This window comes from Ictidomys tridecemlineatus, chromosome 12 (assembly GCF_052094955.1).
Source record: "Ictidomys tridecemlineatus isolate mIctTri1 chromosome 12, mIctTri1.hap1, whole genome shotgun sequence".
Lineage (NCBI taxonomy): Eukaryota > Metazoa > Chordata > Mammalia > Rodentia > Sciuridae > Ictidomys > Ictidomys tridecemlineatus.
Window position 1 is genome coordinate 101865724 of NC_135488.1, and position 15927 is coordinate 101881650.

The following is a 15927-nucleotide window of genomic DNA, read 5'->3' on the forward strand; positions in this document are numbered from 1 at the left end:
TGTCTCCCCTTCATCAAGGCCTCATGTTTCAGATCCAAGCTAAGATATCCCCTCCTCTTAGTGCTCTGAGTCTTTCAGTGTGGGATGACTTGTGCGCCTTCTGCACTTGGAGGAATGTACATAGTTTAGGGATGTCCTGAGGGAGAGACCTGGCTCCAACTTTACATCCCAGTGATGACAGAATGCTTATAAAATGAACAGTGCTTACTAAATATTTGCTGGATTAGTTGAATAATGATTTTAAATCATGTATAAAACAAGATTAGTATTTTTTAATTAGTATTTTTGGCTTGAATTCTAACTGAAAGTTTAAAGTACATGCAACCTTATTTTTATCCATATTATGCCATGGTTTCTCAGATGTAATAGTCATTGTAAATAAGGAAATACAGTATTTCAGAATTCTTAAAAGAGCTTTTACAATATTTCTTCCAGCTATAATTAATAAAAAATCTCTTATAAAAAAGCTCAGCAGTGTGGTGGCGGCGCATACCTGTAATCCCAGTGACAAGGAGGATGGTAAGTTCAAAGCTAGCCTCAGCAAAAAGTGAAGCACTAAGTAACTCAGTGAGACTCTGTCTCTAAATAAAATACAAAATAGGGCTGGGGTTGCGTGCCCCAGAGTTCACTCCTCCCCCCCAAAAAAAGCACAGCACCATCATATTGTTGTGTCATTAAAAAATCACTTGTATTGGGTCTGGGGTTGTGGCTCAGCGGTACAGCACTCATCTCGCATGTGTGAGGTCCTGGGTTCCATACACAGCATCACATAAAAATAAATAAATAAAATAAAGGTATTGTGTCCAACTACCACTAAAAAATAAATATTTGGAAAAAAACACTTGTATTTTCAAAATCCCAAATAAATCCGTGATATGGGCAAATTCAATGTCCAATAGTAACTGAAAGGCGGCCCACAACACCAGTTCTATAACTCTGGTGTAGGTTTTTCCTTGCCAGGAAAAAGTCGTACTACAACTCCACACAGAAGTTTGAATAAGAATGTTTTAATTTGAAGACTTTCAAAAATGGCATTTCTGAGGCAAACTAAATGTCATATATGCTTAAGTGATAGGGCAGTGAATAGAAAATATTTACATGTTGTATATCAGGAAATAGAAATTTTTATTGAAAATGAATTTGGTGATTACAGCAATGATAAGCTGTTGCTAAATTATTTAACTTAATTCTTTTTAAAAAAATACTTATTTCGTTGTAGATGAACACAGTATCTTTATTTATTTTTATGTGGTGCTAAAGATTGTACCCAGTGCCTCACACATGTGAGGCAAACACTTTACCACTGAGCTACAGCCTCAGCCCCTTAATTTAGTTCTTAATGTTATTTTAGTGATACTAGATTTATAATTTTTAAAGGGATGGTTCCGCCCCCATTTTTGAAAAGGAAGAGATAGTGGAAGTTGGAGGAAGGGAAATGGGAATGGAATATAGAATGATAATTGCCAGCATCAAGGATCAGAATAACAAGATACAACACATAAAAACATACATTTCTATGAAAAAACATGAGACCAGGTAGAAGGATAGAAACAGCCTCAGTGTTTTACAGAGGAAAGCATAAATTAATCATGGTGTTTTTGCTCAGTGCATCAGGCAACTATTAAATTGATTAGAAATGAAGACCTTATACAAAACAAGATACTTAATAAATTGTTGAGTGAAAACCAGTTGATATCTTTATATCTATCTATGTTCATAATTATGTAGAAATATGTATCCAGAGGGATGTACACAAGATGAGATTTTTTTTCATTTTGAAGGTTTTATTTATTTTTTATTTTCAGTGCTAGGGATTTTACCTAGGGGCACTTAACCACTGAGCTACATCCCCAGCTTTTTTTTTTTTTTTTTTAAACTTTGAGACAGGGTCTCGCTATATTGCTGAGGGCCTCGCTGAGTTACTGAGACTGTCCTTGAATTTGTAATCCTCTTTTCTCAGCCTCCCGAGTCACTGGGATTATAGGCATGCAACAACACACACAGATTGAAGTTTTTTTTTTTTTTTTTAACAGTTCTGTTTTTTTTTTTTAAGTTGTAGATGGACATAATACCTTTATTTTATTTCATTTATTTTTATGTTGTGCTAAGGTTCGAACCCAGGCCTCAGACGAGCTAGGCAAGTGCTCTGCCCCTGAGCTACAATCCCAATCCCAAGAACTCTGTGGTTTATAAACTGTTCAAAAAATTAAACTACTTCTTAGAGAAAGTAGCATTAAAATTATAAGTGGGTTTGTAAAAAATGTAATTTTAACAAACATAAAGAGAAATATTAAACTAGATTTATAATAAAGGGTAAGATCCAGTTTAATTTTAGCCTTCTGCCTCTTACTAGCTGAAAAAAAATCCTTGGTAGTATCTTTTTCTCAGTTATTTCAAAGAGACACTTTGGTTTCATTTTGGTTTGTTGGTTTTCCCTGTGTCTGTGGTTTGGGGTATTCTCCCTATCTGGTCCTCCATTCAGATGTCGGGTGGCATTCTGGTGTTCATCTCATCATTCCTATATTCCACCAGAGTCTCAGAAACAGCAGAAACTTGGGGGCAGGGTTGTAGCTCAGTAGTAGTAGTGCACCTGGCTAATATGTACGGGTTTTGAAGCACTACCCCCCACTCACCTCAAATAAAGAAAAAGAGTAGAAATTTGGATACTGATATGGAAAACACTCGGGACACCATTTTGAGGCCCGGTTGGGTGGGCCTTTCTCTCACCTGGCATTGGGCACTGCCACAGTCTGGCTGGGCACAATTCAGGAGCCACTTGTCAAAAGAAACGAACTTTATTTTTAGAACACACACACCATACCACACAGCTCTTCAGGAATTCCCTCAGAGCCCAACTGCCACCACCGGCTTCCCACAAGCCTCTCAACCTCCCCCACTCCTCCTGCTCTTGAGGCTGGGTCACGTGGGCGGAGCCAAAAAAGTCCCCCAATGAGCAGCTCCGTGGTCTGAAACCCAATGAGCATCACCGCAGAGGAGCCAATCAGTTGGCAGCTAGAAGTTTGCTGGGGTCGCTGTGAGCCAAATTATCAGCTGGCAGCTGGAAGTTTGCTGGGGCCCCTTGGCTGTGGCTCTCAACAAGGCGCACACTGGTATTGAGAGGTCCTGGGAATGTGGCTCCCCACTGCCCTCTCAGTCTGCATGCATCTCAGTCCCCACCCATCAGCTCCACTCGTCCCTGGATCTGACTTCCCCTCAACTTGCTAAATCTTTTCTAGGTTTCTAGCAGCACTTCTTTCCTGCTCTGCTTTCTGCTTTGCCTCCCTTTCCCAAGCCCTACTTCCTAGCTTCTTTCAAAGTTATCCTCAGTAAGTTCTGGAGTCTGGATTCTCACAGTTGCCAAACGATGTGGGAGTGAGTATGTGTGGCCTTGCATTTGGCTTGATAAGGGACCATTGTGGGCAGGGTATCATGGTGGGCCCGGCTGCAGTCCTAGTATTCTCTGTCCTAAGCCCCCTGGTGCCTTCATTCCTTCCTTTCAGTGTGTGTTAAATATATTAGAGATAAGTATCCAATGCAATGAACTGGCTCAAACCAATTTTATCTTTTCTGTTTTTTTTTTCCCTCTAGAGGAAATTATTTTAAGCTTTTATTGCTGAACATCCATTTTTAACAGCCTGTTGGTAGGGCTGAGAACACAATTACTAGGAAGTAAGTGAGAGATGAAATTCTGGGGTCCTTTTGACCCAATGTGGTGGGCCAGGGCATGGACAGGGCTTTAGGCTGTGCAGCATGTTGCCTTTTGTCTGCGCTCTTCTCAGAGTAGAGTTTGAAGTGGGGCTGTGTGTTCAGGTTATCACAACAAACCCTGTGTTAAGCGCATGGCACTGATCTCAGCTCCTTTTTCCTTTTCCTTTGGAGCTGGAAAATTTGTGACTTGAAGGAAAAACAAACAAACAAACAAAAAAAAAACAAGAAAAAAAGAAAATTCATGAACTTGAAATATTGTTGAGAATTTGTTCTGTCTATATCATATAATTCTATCATGTCCTTCTGGACTGTTTTCTGATTTTCTTTTTCTATGTGGGACATAATTATGTCAGTGTTGCACATACAATGGAAGATTACCATTGGAGAGAAATAAAGTTAGAAAGAAAAGTACAGCCTTGCAAGGGAGCTGGCGGGAGTGCTGTGATGAGCGTGTGGTATTTAGGTTCTGGTCTCATCCCTGTTATACCTGTCTCTGTGACTGTCAATTATGTAACTGCACTGAGCTTCTGTTTCTCACCTGTAAATGAGAAAGTTGTTAAATGATATCTAAGAGTATTTGCTTCTCACTTTATTATTTATTTATCTAACAATTACTTATCAAGTGCCTGTTGAGTACCAGGCACTGTTAGGAATGCTGGAGTTATGGAGGCAACCAGACATTCATGTTGGGTGTGGGATGTCTGTCTCCCCCACTGGACAGCAAAAATAGTGATTGGAAGGACTTACAGTTCTAGTCTTAGCTCTGTGTCTGATTTGGGTAGGACCATTACCAGTCATTTAAATGCTTTGCTTCTTTATTTTCTCCTCTGTCAAAGGAAGATAGTAACACCTGATCTGTTTATCTGATACAGTTGTTATAAGACTCAAATACTGCATGTGGAAATACATTTTATATAGTAGTCATGTGTAGTATAGTGGTAATGTGACTTTAGTAGTGCAGAATATTACTTTGTTAAACAGTGTCACATGCAAATTACTAATGGTTATTTAGGAGAATCCTGTTAACTTAATCTTGGAGTTTAGAGATATTTGAAAGATATGAAGTATATTTGTTTTTCTTCTCTTTACAGAAAAAGATAATGCTAAATATGTTTTTAGACACAATGATGGCAGACCCTCCCCCACAGTGCCTTGTTTGGCTACCTCTCATGCACAGGCTTGCCCATGTCGAGAATGGTGAGTGGAAAATTTATTCTTCAGTTTTTTTTTGTGCTGTAGGGAATAAGGAACTGATTATGTACAGTATCCTTGGCTGTTATTGAAAATCATAATTGACATTTGCTGGCACACCATCGTTTGAATTTGAGGTTTTAGCATTCAAAAGAGGAATAGTTTTCTGAGGGAGAGACTCAGTTCTCAGCTTGGATTTCAAGAAGTAATAGTACCAGGTCCTGAGACTTGGTGCTTTAGACTGGGCCTTTTCATCCCAAGATCACAGAGGATGGTTGACCCTTGAGCTGGCCTGATTTTGCCGTGACTTCCTTTTTGTTTCCTCTTTAATTTAGCAAAATCATAGCTCTAAAGAGATGGATTTTTGCATTATCAACCACTAAAACTGTAATTACTTATGAATAATTTGAAGAAAATCGATAAGATGCAATGTTGCACTAGGTGGCACAGCTGCCATTGTTCCTCACCGTCTACCCAAGTGTCCCCTCAGTGTTCTTCTCAGTCATGTGACTTGAATCTTTGCTTTTGTATTGAAATGATACTAATTTCTTACAAATTCTTAATATTTTCTGATATCACCATCAGCTTACATGTAGGTTGTTGGGATTTATTAAAGGGAAGGCTGAAGCTTTCTGTGCATCCTCCCTTCTCTGGCTCTCTCCATTCCACAAAAAAGACTGAGGAGGAGCTGAGAAGCCACTAAAAAACAGCCCCCCACCACCACCTTCTCATACTCTGTCCCTTCTATCCATACCTTGTATTCATACCTGTCCCTTCTATGCATACTTTTTTCCCTATCTTCATGGTTTTTGCTCAACAATAGCTTTAGTTCACTTGTGTCTCAGATTCAGAAGTATTTTCTTAAAGTACCAGAATCGTTTTTTTTTTTTTTTTTGGTACCAGGGATTGAACCCAGGGGCACTTAACCACTGAGCCACATCCCCAGCCCTTTTTAATATTTTATTTAGATATAGGGTCTTGCTAGGTAGTTATGCTGGCTTTGTATTTTCAATCCTCCTGCCTAAGCCTCCGGAGCTTCTGGGATTACAGGTGTGTGCCACCGTGTCCAGTGACCAGAATCTCTTGACTAGATGAAAACAGCTAACCTCTTTAATAGGATTTTGAATAGAGATTTAAATTGTTAAATTGCCAGAGTATTATTGTTTTTTTGAGGAGCAATGCTTGCTTTTGCCTTAAGTGTTTTAGCAATTTCATATCCAGTTCATTTTCATAAACATCATTTTGTGTTTGCTATGAGAAGTAGAAGGAACCTTTTTTGTCAAGATGTATTATTATCCATATTGAATATTCTGTTATGATTTTGTGTGGTATATTATGTATTGATTGCATTCCTTTTTTTTCAAAAATTTTTTTTTAGTTATACATGGACACAATGTCTTTATTTTGTTTAAAATATTTTTATGTGGTACTGAGGATCGAACATAGTACCTCACATATTCGAGGCAAGCTCTCTACCACTGAGCCCCAGCCCCAGCCCCAGCCCCAGCCCCTGATTGTATTCTTATGTGGTTAGTGATATTACTTTTCTTTGGAGACAGAGAAATATTATGAAACCACTGAAATATCTAGGAATAAATCATCCTTCCCGTTACATTAACATTTTCAATATGTCATTAAGTTTTTAAATTTTTTTTATTTATTCTAATCAGCTGTACGTGACTACAGAATGTTCTTTGATTCATTGTACACAAATAGAGCACAATTTCTCACTTCTCTGATTGTACACAAAGTAGGGTCACACCATTTGTGCAATCATACATGTACCTAGGGTTGCCATTAATTTTTATGGTGGCAAGCAAATTACAAATGTATGGTATTTCTAGCATTTTTTTTGAGGGGGGCCCTTTGCTTGCTGTGTATTGAAATTAACTATTCAAAAGGATAAATATTTATTAGCTTAACCTAAAGGTGCAGTTTTTATACTGGGTTCTGAATCCAAGTATATAGTATACAAGAAGATAACTATTATGTGGTGCACTTTAGCAAAATAATACTTTCATCAGGTATTGTCATGAACAGTCATTATCTTATCAGTAACTAATCAGTGTACTCGATCTTCCTCCCTGGTTCTCACATTCCTCCCTGCCCACCTTTTCTACCAGTATAAGTGAGCACTGGCTCTTGACTGGCTTAGAAGAGAATAGAAGAACATCACAGAAACATATGTATGTTCAACCAAAATTATCAGAATGCATTCATTAATACCAGTATATCTATATATTTCATATTAACCCAAATTATTACTTAGAATTATAAATACACTTCATATTAACCCAAATTATTACTTAGAATTATAAATACACTTCATATTAACCCAAATTTTTACTTAGAATTATATATATTGGCTACACTGATACTGTTTGAAGGTACTATACTACATTGTGTGCTTTGAATTTTTAGTATTAACTCTTATGGACACTTTGTCATTCCTTCAAACTATGTTGACAAAAAGCAGACAGTTGAGATTTTTTTGGTTCTAAGTTTGGTTTGAGCTTGGCTTTTCTATTAGGTTTGCTTTTCCTCTGTATCGACTGTTCTCCAGGTGAACTGTGTTTTTGTCCTTGTTCTCCCTTCCCTGCTCCCTGTCTGACCGGCCACAAGTCTTCCATCCTGTGGAGTGCTCCTATTGCCGCTGCGAGAGCATGATGGGCTTCCGCTACCGATGCCAGCAGTGCCACAACTACCAGCTCTGCCAGAACTGCTTTTGGCGTGGCCATGCCAGTGGCCCGCACAGCAACCAGCACCAGATGAAGGAGCATTCCTCTTGGGTAACTGCCTTGTCTTACAGTCTGTGCCCCTGACCAGGAATCTTGTCACTTGTAGTGATACCTGGGCCAGCATCCTAAAGGATGCCCTACTGGATGAGGGGATGGCATAATGAAGTAGCTCCACTTGATTTTAAAAGCAGAAATTTAAAGTGTTCCAGGAGGTGGAGATATTATTACATTTGAAATGATCCTTTTTATTCAGTAAAATTAAATGTTACAATGCTCCCTTTCCAAAGTGAAAAAGTTTCTTCTGCATTTAGAATTAAACATAGGGTGTTTCCCCAGTGCTTATTGAGCTTTTAGTAGGCTTAAAGTTCTCTTTTCAAGCAAATTTTCTTCACTTTGGAAGGGTTTCCATGTTATAAAGCAAGTGACGTAAATAAAGAAGTAACATTTGGGATTTCCTGTGTTGGGGGAAATATTGTATTTTATAATCAATGCCACATGTGCCTTTATTTTCAAAAGTATTTTTAAAATAGCAGTATTTGGGTGGAGGTTGATATCTTTTTTTCCCTGAGGTGTTCATAAATCATGTAACGTGTGTATTGTCAATTTGTTTCTGGGATTTTGAAAATGTCATCCTTATCTTTGCATAAAGTTGCTCAAGTTTTTGTTTTAAAACCTTTTCTTTAGTTTTTCTTGGTTGGTTTGTTGGTTTGCTAAGAGAAAATAGTAGGTCAGAAATAAAATTCTGGATCTCGGTTCTTAACCCTGGTCATCTTACTTTAATATTTGAATTTCAGGTATTAAAAGCCTTAATAACCACCCCCTATTCCCACTTTAGTCTTCTTAAAACTCAACGAAGAAAAAGCAAATAAGCTCATAACAGGGATTAGCTAAAGAAAAAAAGTTAAATAAACTTCAATCCACTTGTATACTTAAGTCTGTTTCTTGCATCTCTGACAAAGAGTTAGTGAGTTTTTTTTTTTTTATTAGATAGGCTTTTCATAATGATTAACTATAAAATGTTGTTAAACTGAACATCCTGCCCTGGGTCTTGTTTGTGTTATGAAATCTAACACTGTTTTTTTTTTTTTTTTTGGTTGAAGGGTCATTTTTTAAGTCTTTAAAAAAAATAAAGGGGAGGGGAACTCCAGTATTTTTCTTATTCATTGAGTAAGAAGACTCAGATTTTCAACTTTTTTCTTTTTCCTTTTGTGAAGTAGAAGTACTCACAGTGTTAAGTGATGTGTGCATGTTTTCTCACTGTTTATTTGTTTAGAGTCTAATTCTTTGATGCTTGTCACTTGTAGTGATACCTGGGCCAGCATCCTAAAGGATGCCCTACTGGATGAGGGGATGGCATAATGAAGTAGCTCCACTTGATTTTAAAAGCAGAAATTTAAAGAAATTTTTGCTCTATTAAGTTTCACAGTGATTGGGTTCACTGGTGTGTTTCTGCTGACAGTTCCCATTCTGATGTTGGGGTGAGGAGAATGAGGAGTTTCTTGTTCTTCTTAGTTTGAACTTGCTCTTTTAGCCAATATATAACCCTTTAAAAAATGGATATTTTACGTTTCTTTAAAGGTAAGCGACTGAGTACTACTCTATGAAAAATCTACTCTTATCATCAGGCATAGTTTTGAAGCTGATACCAGATACGTATCAGTTCTGAAGTTCAGTGGATGTGTACATTGTGTATGGTGGGTGTGTACTGGCAGTATGTGTGTCTTTATGTAACTGTTTTTAAAATTAAGACTCTGTATACAGTACAGTCCTTTGAAGAAGATGTGGGTGAATTTGAGTCTGGGTGAAGAAATTTCCATCTAACAAAAAGATGAGTGATCAGTTTAATGGTAATTTTTTTGAAGGTTGTCCATTGTGTTGTCTGTACTAATATTTTGAGTGACTGTGACTCTGTGTTCACAACAGATGAATTCGGTGTGTTTAACCAGCTTGTGTATGAATTTACATTGTGGATGTGATCTTTGTAGCTTTTGGTACCTGGGAATTCATTCTGATTTTTCCAAAAGGTTCTGTTTAATGTTTTATGTAAGTAACTATGATGTATAATTTTTAATATTCTTTTAATCCTCAAGTTAGTTAGTTTGCTTTTATTCCAAAAGTGGCATCTGGCACTGAATTTGAGATTCATTCTGTTTATCCATCCATCCTTGCATTCATTTAAAAGGTATTTTTTTGACCTTCTGTGTGCCAGGCAAGGTAATAGGAACAGGGATACATCTGAGAACGAACCCCTCAAAGATTCTTCCATTTTGGAGCTTAAGTTTTAAAGAATATGAAGAAGACCACTATGGCTTGCTAACACTACTATTTCCTATACTTTCTGGGCATCTAGGCTACTTTTCTTAGCCCACCCCCCTTATCTAAGTAGGGCCATGTGAATAGTTCTCACTAGTGAAATGCAAACAGGGTGATATGTGTCTTCTCAGAATTAGACAGTTACTACCAGGTGCCTTTTCTGCCCTCTTTGATACTTTAGATGGGAGAATTCCATTGGGACCCAGGGGAGATTGAAGGCATGAAACAAAAGAAACCTGGGTCCTTGAATTACTGGTGGGGAAGAATATCTGCCAACTTGCTTGACTGGGAGGGGGAATGATAAAATCTTTGGTGTTAAGTCACTAAGTTTTAGTTGTTTCTACAATAATATTAGAAATGGAGTTCTGTTAAAACCTTAAAATTCATTGCATTGGCTTAGCAATCAGGTGGCACATTGATGAAAAAATTGATATGGAGAGGAGAAAGACAGAAACCCATATTATACCGTGATAACCAATTTGGTAAAGTTGTCATCTGTGATAACATGGACCGTAACTGCACCGTCTGAGCCGAGGTTAAATGTTGGAAAGGATCAGAGTCTATTAATGTTAAGTAAGGTCTCAAGAGAAAGAGACAGCTTAGGAAAGATTGACTAGTATGCCAGCAAAAAATGAAAGGGAATAGAGAAAGTTCTGACACTTGGGCAGTGAGAGGAAGAACATGCTACTTCTAGACCCTAGGGAGTAAGAGATGGAGTTGCGAAAGGCTGTTCTGTGTTCTGCTAGTTCTGTGGCAGAGATCAGATTGAGGGTGTGGGTTCTTGATCTCACCTGTACAGCTTTTGAGTTATTGGTCTGAGGCCCAGGAAACCTAGACAGTCGGTTTTTCAAAGTTCCCCAAGTGATTCTGTTGTGGAGCCAAAGTTGAGACCCGTTTCATATGGCCTCCAGGTGGCTTCTGTCAGTTGAAAGCAAGAGGCGTGGAGGTAAAGAAATAAATCAGGCTTGAGAATTGTGTCCAGGAAAGAACTGTGTGGTTACTGGCACATGGAACTGATGGGAAACAAATAGATCAAAGGCCTATTAAGCGACTGAGGGAATTATATTAGCACAGAATCCATGTGCCTGGACTGACTTGATTTGACTTTTGAACTGTACAACAGCTGTGAGAAAACCCAGAACTTTCTGTGGCAGGTGCATTGATGTGTTGAGGAGGTCATATCACCCCAAAGGAGGGTGTGCCAGAGTCCACTGGGCCAAGGAAGATCCTGGGTGAGGGAGAAACTCCTGTTCTACCATCGTGTATAGAGAGTGAGAAAAGAAGTGCAAGTCACTTAACCCTCGCAGTTCATGGGTTACATGTAAGGTATTGGCATGCGATCCTGATGAAGAGACTGCTGTGTCCAGATAGCCTGGATACGCCAACTGAATGACCACAGGTATTCTTTTGGAGCATGTATGGTGTGGTGGGAGGTGTTGAATGTACTTTAAGCATAAAAATGGGAGCAAAAAGATACTTGGTGATTGAAGTGCTCACTAAGATCCATATTTCCTTTTCTTTTTGGATATATGCCAGATTATATAATCTATCTTTCTTACAGCCAGATAGGGACCATGTGACTGGGTCTCACCAGAGGAATTTATTTGGAAGTGACATACATATTTCTTCTCAGCCAAGCAGCTGCACCTTCTCCATCCTCTCTGTCTTTATCCTCCTGCTGCTGATATCTGTTGGCCCAATGGAAAGGTCTCCAAAGAACTAGTTGAGACAGGAAACCTTAATGAAATGAGGCTGGACACCTAATGAATGGAGTGGTGTTCCTCTGCCAATCTACTTCAGTCTCTGATATGAACAAGAAATGGGGAAGAAAAATCAGGAGTACATAGTGAGGAGATTATAAATTCATTACAGAAGTCATATAGGCCTTGTTGGGAAAGTGATGCTTGAGCAAAGAGGTAGATGTCTGCCAGGAGACACTGGGAAAGAGCAGGAGTGTTCAGCATCAGGGTCTGGGCCAGGTAAAGAATCCATTAAGGGGCTGAGGATGTGGCTCAGTGGTAGAGCGCTCTCCTAGCATGTGCAAGGTGCTGGGTTCGATCCTCAGCATCACATTAAAAAAAATAATAAAATAAAAAAATAAAAATAAAGGTATTATGTCCAATAGCAACTAAGGAAAAAAAAAAAAAAAGAATCCAATAAGGCCTGAGTGGACTAGACGGGAGGATTGTGGGAGTAGAGCTCAGAATGTTAAAAAGGCCTTGTTGGCCATTGTAAAGAGACTTCTGCTCAAAAAATGTGGAGTCTTCATAACAGTTTGAGTAAAAAAGTAACACGATTTGACTTATGTTTTAAAATTATCAATTTGATGCCACATAAAGAGTAAACAGCAGGGCTGGGATTGTGGCTCAATGGCAGAGCGGTTGCCTAGCATGCATGGGGCACTAAGTTTCAGCCTCAGCACCACATAAATAAATATAATAAAGGTTCATCTGCAACTAAAAATTTTAAAAAACGAGTAAACAGAAGGAGAAGAGACATCATTTAGGAGAAATGACTATCGCAATTAAAACACCATAGAGTAGAGGCAATAGAGGTTGTAAAAAGGGTTGACTTAGGATGTGTTTTATAAATCAGCATAATGAGTAGGATATGGCTGGAGTATGAGAGGAGTCAAGGGAGACACTTAAGATTTAAACAGCTAGAAGTGTGGAATTGCCATTGGCTGAGATGGAAGGGCTGTGGATAGAGTGTGCTTAGTTCTTAAGATCAAGGGTTCAGTTTTGACCATGTTGAATTTAAGTTGCTGGTAGATGTCTGTAGGGAGTTGTTGAGTAGGCCATTGTGTATGAGTCTAGAGTTCAAGAGAAAAGTCTGAGATAGAAATATAAATTTGGGGGTCATTGGCATATATTTAAAGCCAGGAGACTGGATGATAAGTGAATGAGTGAAGAAAAAAGAGGAGAGGACTAAGAGCTAAGTTCTCCAACATGATGAGATCTGAAAGAGAACCTGGGGCCCAGGGATAGAGGGTGAAGACCAGGAAAGTATAGAGTTTGGAAAACATGTGAAGGAAGTGTTTTGAGGAGAAAGCCATTAGCTGTGTCACGTGCTGCTGATAGTAACTAGGAAGACAGAACTGGCACTTTGTTCAACATTGTGGGGATTGTTGCCTTCAGAACAGCTTTCACGGACCAGTCAAGACAAAAACCTGACTAAAGTGGGTTAAAGAAGGAAAGGAGATGCAGACAGCAAGTCCAGAGGGTTTGTCCAGCGAACGTCTATTTCTAACACCATTTCTAATAGCAGTTCATCTTGGGTTTTGGAGGAGCCTTTAATCCCATTTCACTTTTCCGCACCCAAGACTGCAGCCAGGAATTAGGCAGATGACAGGTTGTGGGTTCTCTTGCTGCAACATAAGCCACCTGAAATTAGTGACATAATATACCAACTTTTGATTACACCCATGGATGTGGTATCAGAAATTTGGACAGGATAGAGGGGTTGGTGTGACTGCATGCTGTCTGGGGCCTCGGCTGGGATCACTAAAACATAGGGTGGGTGGGGTGGGAGTGACTCGAGGGACCAGAGGTTTCTTCACTGCCATGTCCACTGACTGCCTGCCATGGTATGGTGAGAAGGCCAAGCTCAACTAGAGGGGTGGCCTGTTCACCTGGTGTGTGCTTCTCATAGCCTGGTGGCTGTGTTTTAGGGGAGAGTGTCATAGCAGAGGCATCTAGAGAGCAAGTCTTGCCAGAGCCCTGGGCAGAGCTGCCAAGCCTTTCTTGCCTCCCCAGAAGGTGTTCAGTGCCATTCCCGCTGTGCCCTCTGGTTTCCAGGGGTGTCAAGGGCCAGCCCAAAGCAGAGGAGGAAGCCTGGACCTCATCCCATGAGGCAGTCATATTGTAGGGCCGCCTGTGTGGTGCCAGAAACTGCTGGAGTTACTTCCTACCACAGTATGTTTGGGAAATACAGCCTGCGACACACAGGAAGAGAGACCCTGTCATCTGAGCCCAGGGTTCCCATGTCAGTGGTTAATTTAGCCACAGAAGTTTCCATTTTTTATACTAATTATACTTTTAAAAAAGACCTTTATAAGAACAACTAATCCTGGTATTCTCTAGGATTTTTATTTCTTTAAGTGATTTTGATTTGGGGAAAGATTTTTCAAGTAAAATATTTTGGATACAGTTTTGTTTTTGTTTTTGCTTTAAATTACTGTTAATTGATCTTTAACCCTAGTTTTTATTTTCCTCGGTCTGGAAATACTTTGTTGATTCCCTTTCAACCAGTCTTTCTGTCTTCCCTCCTCTCTTCTCGCTCATTCTCGATGGTTCTTTCTTTGTTTTCATTGTGGTGAAGTATATATAACACAACATTTACCCTTTAACCTTTTGTAAGTGTACAGTTGAGTCGCATTAAGCCCTCGCCGTTGGCACAGTCATTGCCATTGTCCATCTTCGAACTTTTTCCTCTTCCCAAACTACATAATTCTTCTTGTTTTTAAGTCTTACAGGTTTTTGTTTTTAATATTTATTTTTTAGTTGTAGTTGGACACAATACCTTTATTTTATTTTTATGTGGTGCTGAGGTTTGAACCCAGGGCCTCACAGGTGCTAGGCGAGCTCAGCCCCCCTAACTGAAATTCTTAAGGAAGGCCTGAAACACAGCTGCTACTCATTCCCTGACCCTGTCTTCCATCAGACCTCTCTACCAAGATAAATCTGATTCCGTTTAGTTGTTCCCATTAGGAAGTGTGTATGTGTGCGTGTTTATTTATCAAAAGACACTTGTAACACAGGTAGTCTGTTAGCATAGTGCTTTAGTGGAGGTAGTTACATAATTGACTGGTTGGTGATAGAAAAATTTCACCTTTCCTCCCAGCAGATGGCAGACTCCACCTCTGAACCATGGTACTTATCCCATTCTTCAGAATCCACTGTAAATGAGGAAGTGCTCCGTTAAACAAATATTAATGCTTAATTTTTAAAATAAATGTTAATGAGCATCTCATTTATGTCCAGTGTAGTTTTGGGGAGACTTGGTGATGACATAATTTAAATCATTTAATGAGTGAGAGTGCAAAATCATGTTGTAGCTAAGATTGTTGACCTATCTTTTCAGAGGGGATGTTTAACTTTCTTGTAACTAGCATCTGTCTCCTCGCATCTCTCAAATTATAAAAGATAATATATATTCAGTAAGGAAAAGGTGTGCTGTCACTGCACTTCTGTCCAGTTTAAATTGTCATGTGTCACAATTTAATAACTACTTTGAACATAGCACAAAACTGGGAAGGAGGATTCTTTTTTTTTTAAAGATAAGACAGTGTCTCCTCTTGTAGCAAGCAGCACACACACACACACACACAAATTAAACCCAAAATCTGTGAAGTCTGTCCTTTTTTTTAAAGTCATTGATGGCACTCTGGTCCTTTTGCCCGCTACTCATCTCTCCTCACAGAAACTACTAAGGTTGGTTCCTGTTCTGCCTCGTCAGGCCATGTTGGGGCAGCTGCCTGGCTTCTCTGTCCTGTGGGCACCAATGTTCCCAGTTCCAAGCTTGGTCTGAGCTTCCTCCAGTCATCCTCCTCATCTCAAGCTCCTTGGGATGAGCTGAACTTTGGCCCCCTCTAAGAGCTCCACTCCTCTGTCCCCTTGCGGGTGTGGCTGTTAATGCTCTTCTGCCCACATGCATATTGAGGGGTTGGGATGTGAAATCGTTAAGAGAACCAGGTAACTTACCATGTGAACTGGACCCTGTTGAGAGTGGAAAGGAGTACTGCTAATTATGGAGGGACCACTTGCGTTGACCAGGATTATCTGCGGTCAGCTGGGACTGGGCTCACTGCTTGAAGGTTCTATTCCTGCATAACAAGTTCCTACAGATTTAGTGGCTTAAAACAAAGAAAATTTACCATCTTGATTTCAGTAGGTCAGAATGCCAGGTGTGGCATGACTCAATTCTCTCTCAGTACCAGGTCTCACTGAGCTGCAATCAGGGTGCCCCTGAGGCTGTG

General features: G+C 39.5%; 1 protein-coding gene across 16 annotated transcripts in view; it reads left to right on the top strand.

Moving 5' to 3' along the window:
• The window catches only part of Dtnb (dystrobrevin beta), a 228747-nt gene that overhangs the window by 84047 nt on the left and 128773 nt on the right, over positions 1–15927 (top strand). For all 16 annotated transcript variants that reach the window (XM_078029556.1, XM_078029563.1, XM_078029553.1 and 13 more), the window contains 2 exons: positions 4800–4905; positions 7522–7688. In XM_078029556.1, the coding sequence (XP_077885682.1) occupies positions 4800–4905; positions 7522–7688 (273 nt within the window). The remainder of the gene's footprint in view (positions 1–4799; positions 4906–7521; positions 7689–15927) is intronic.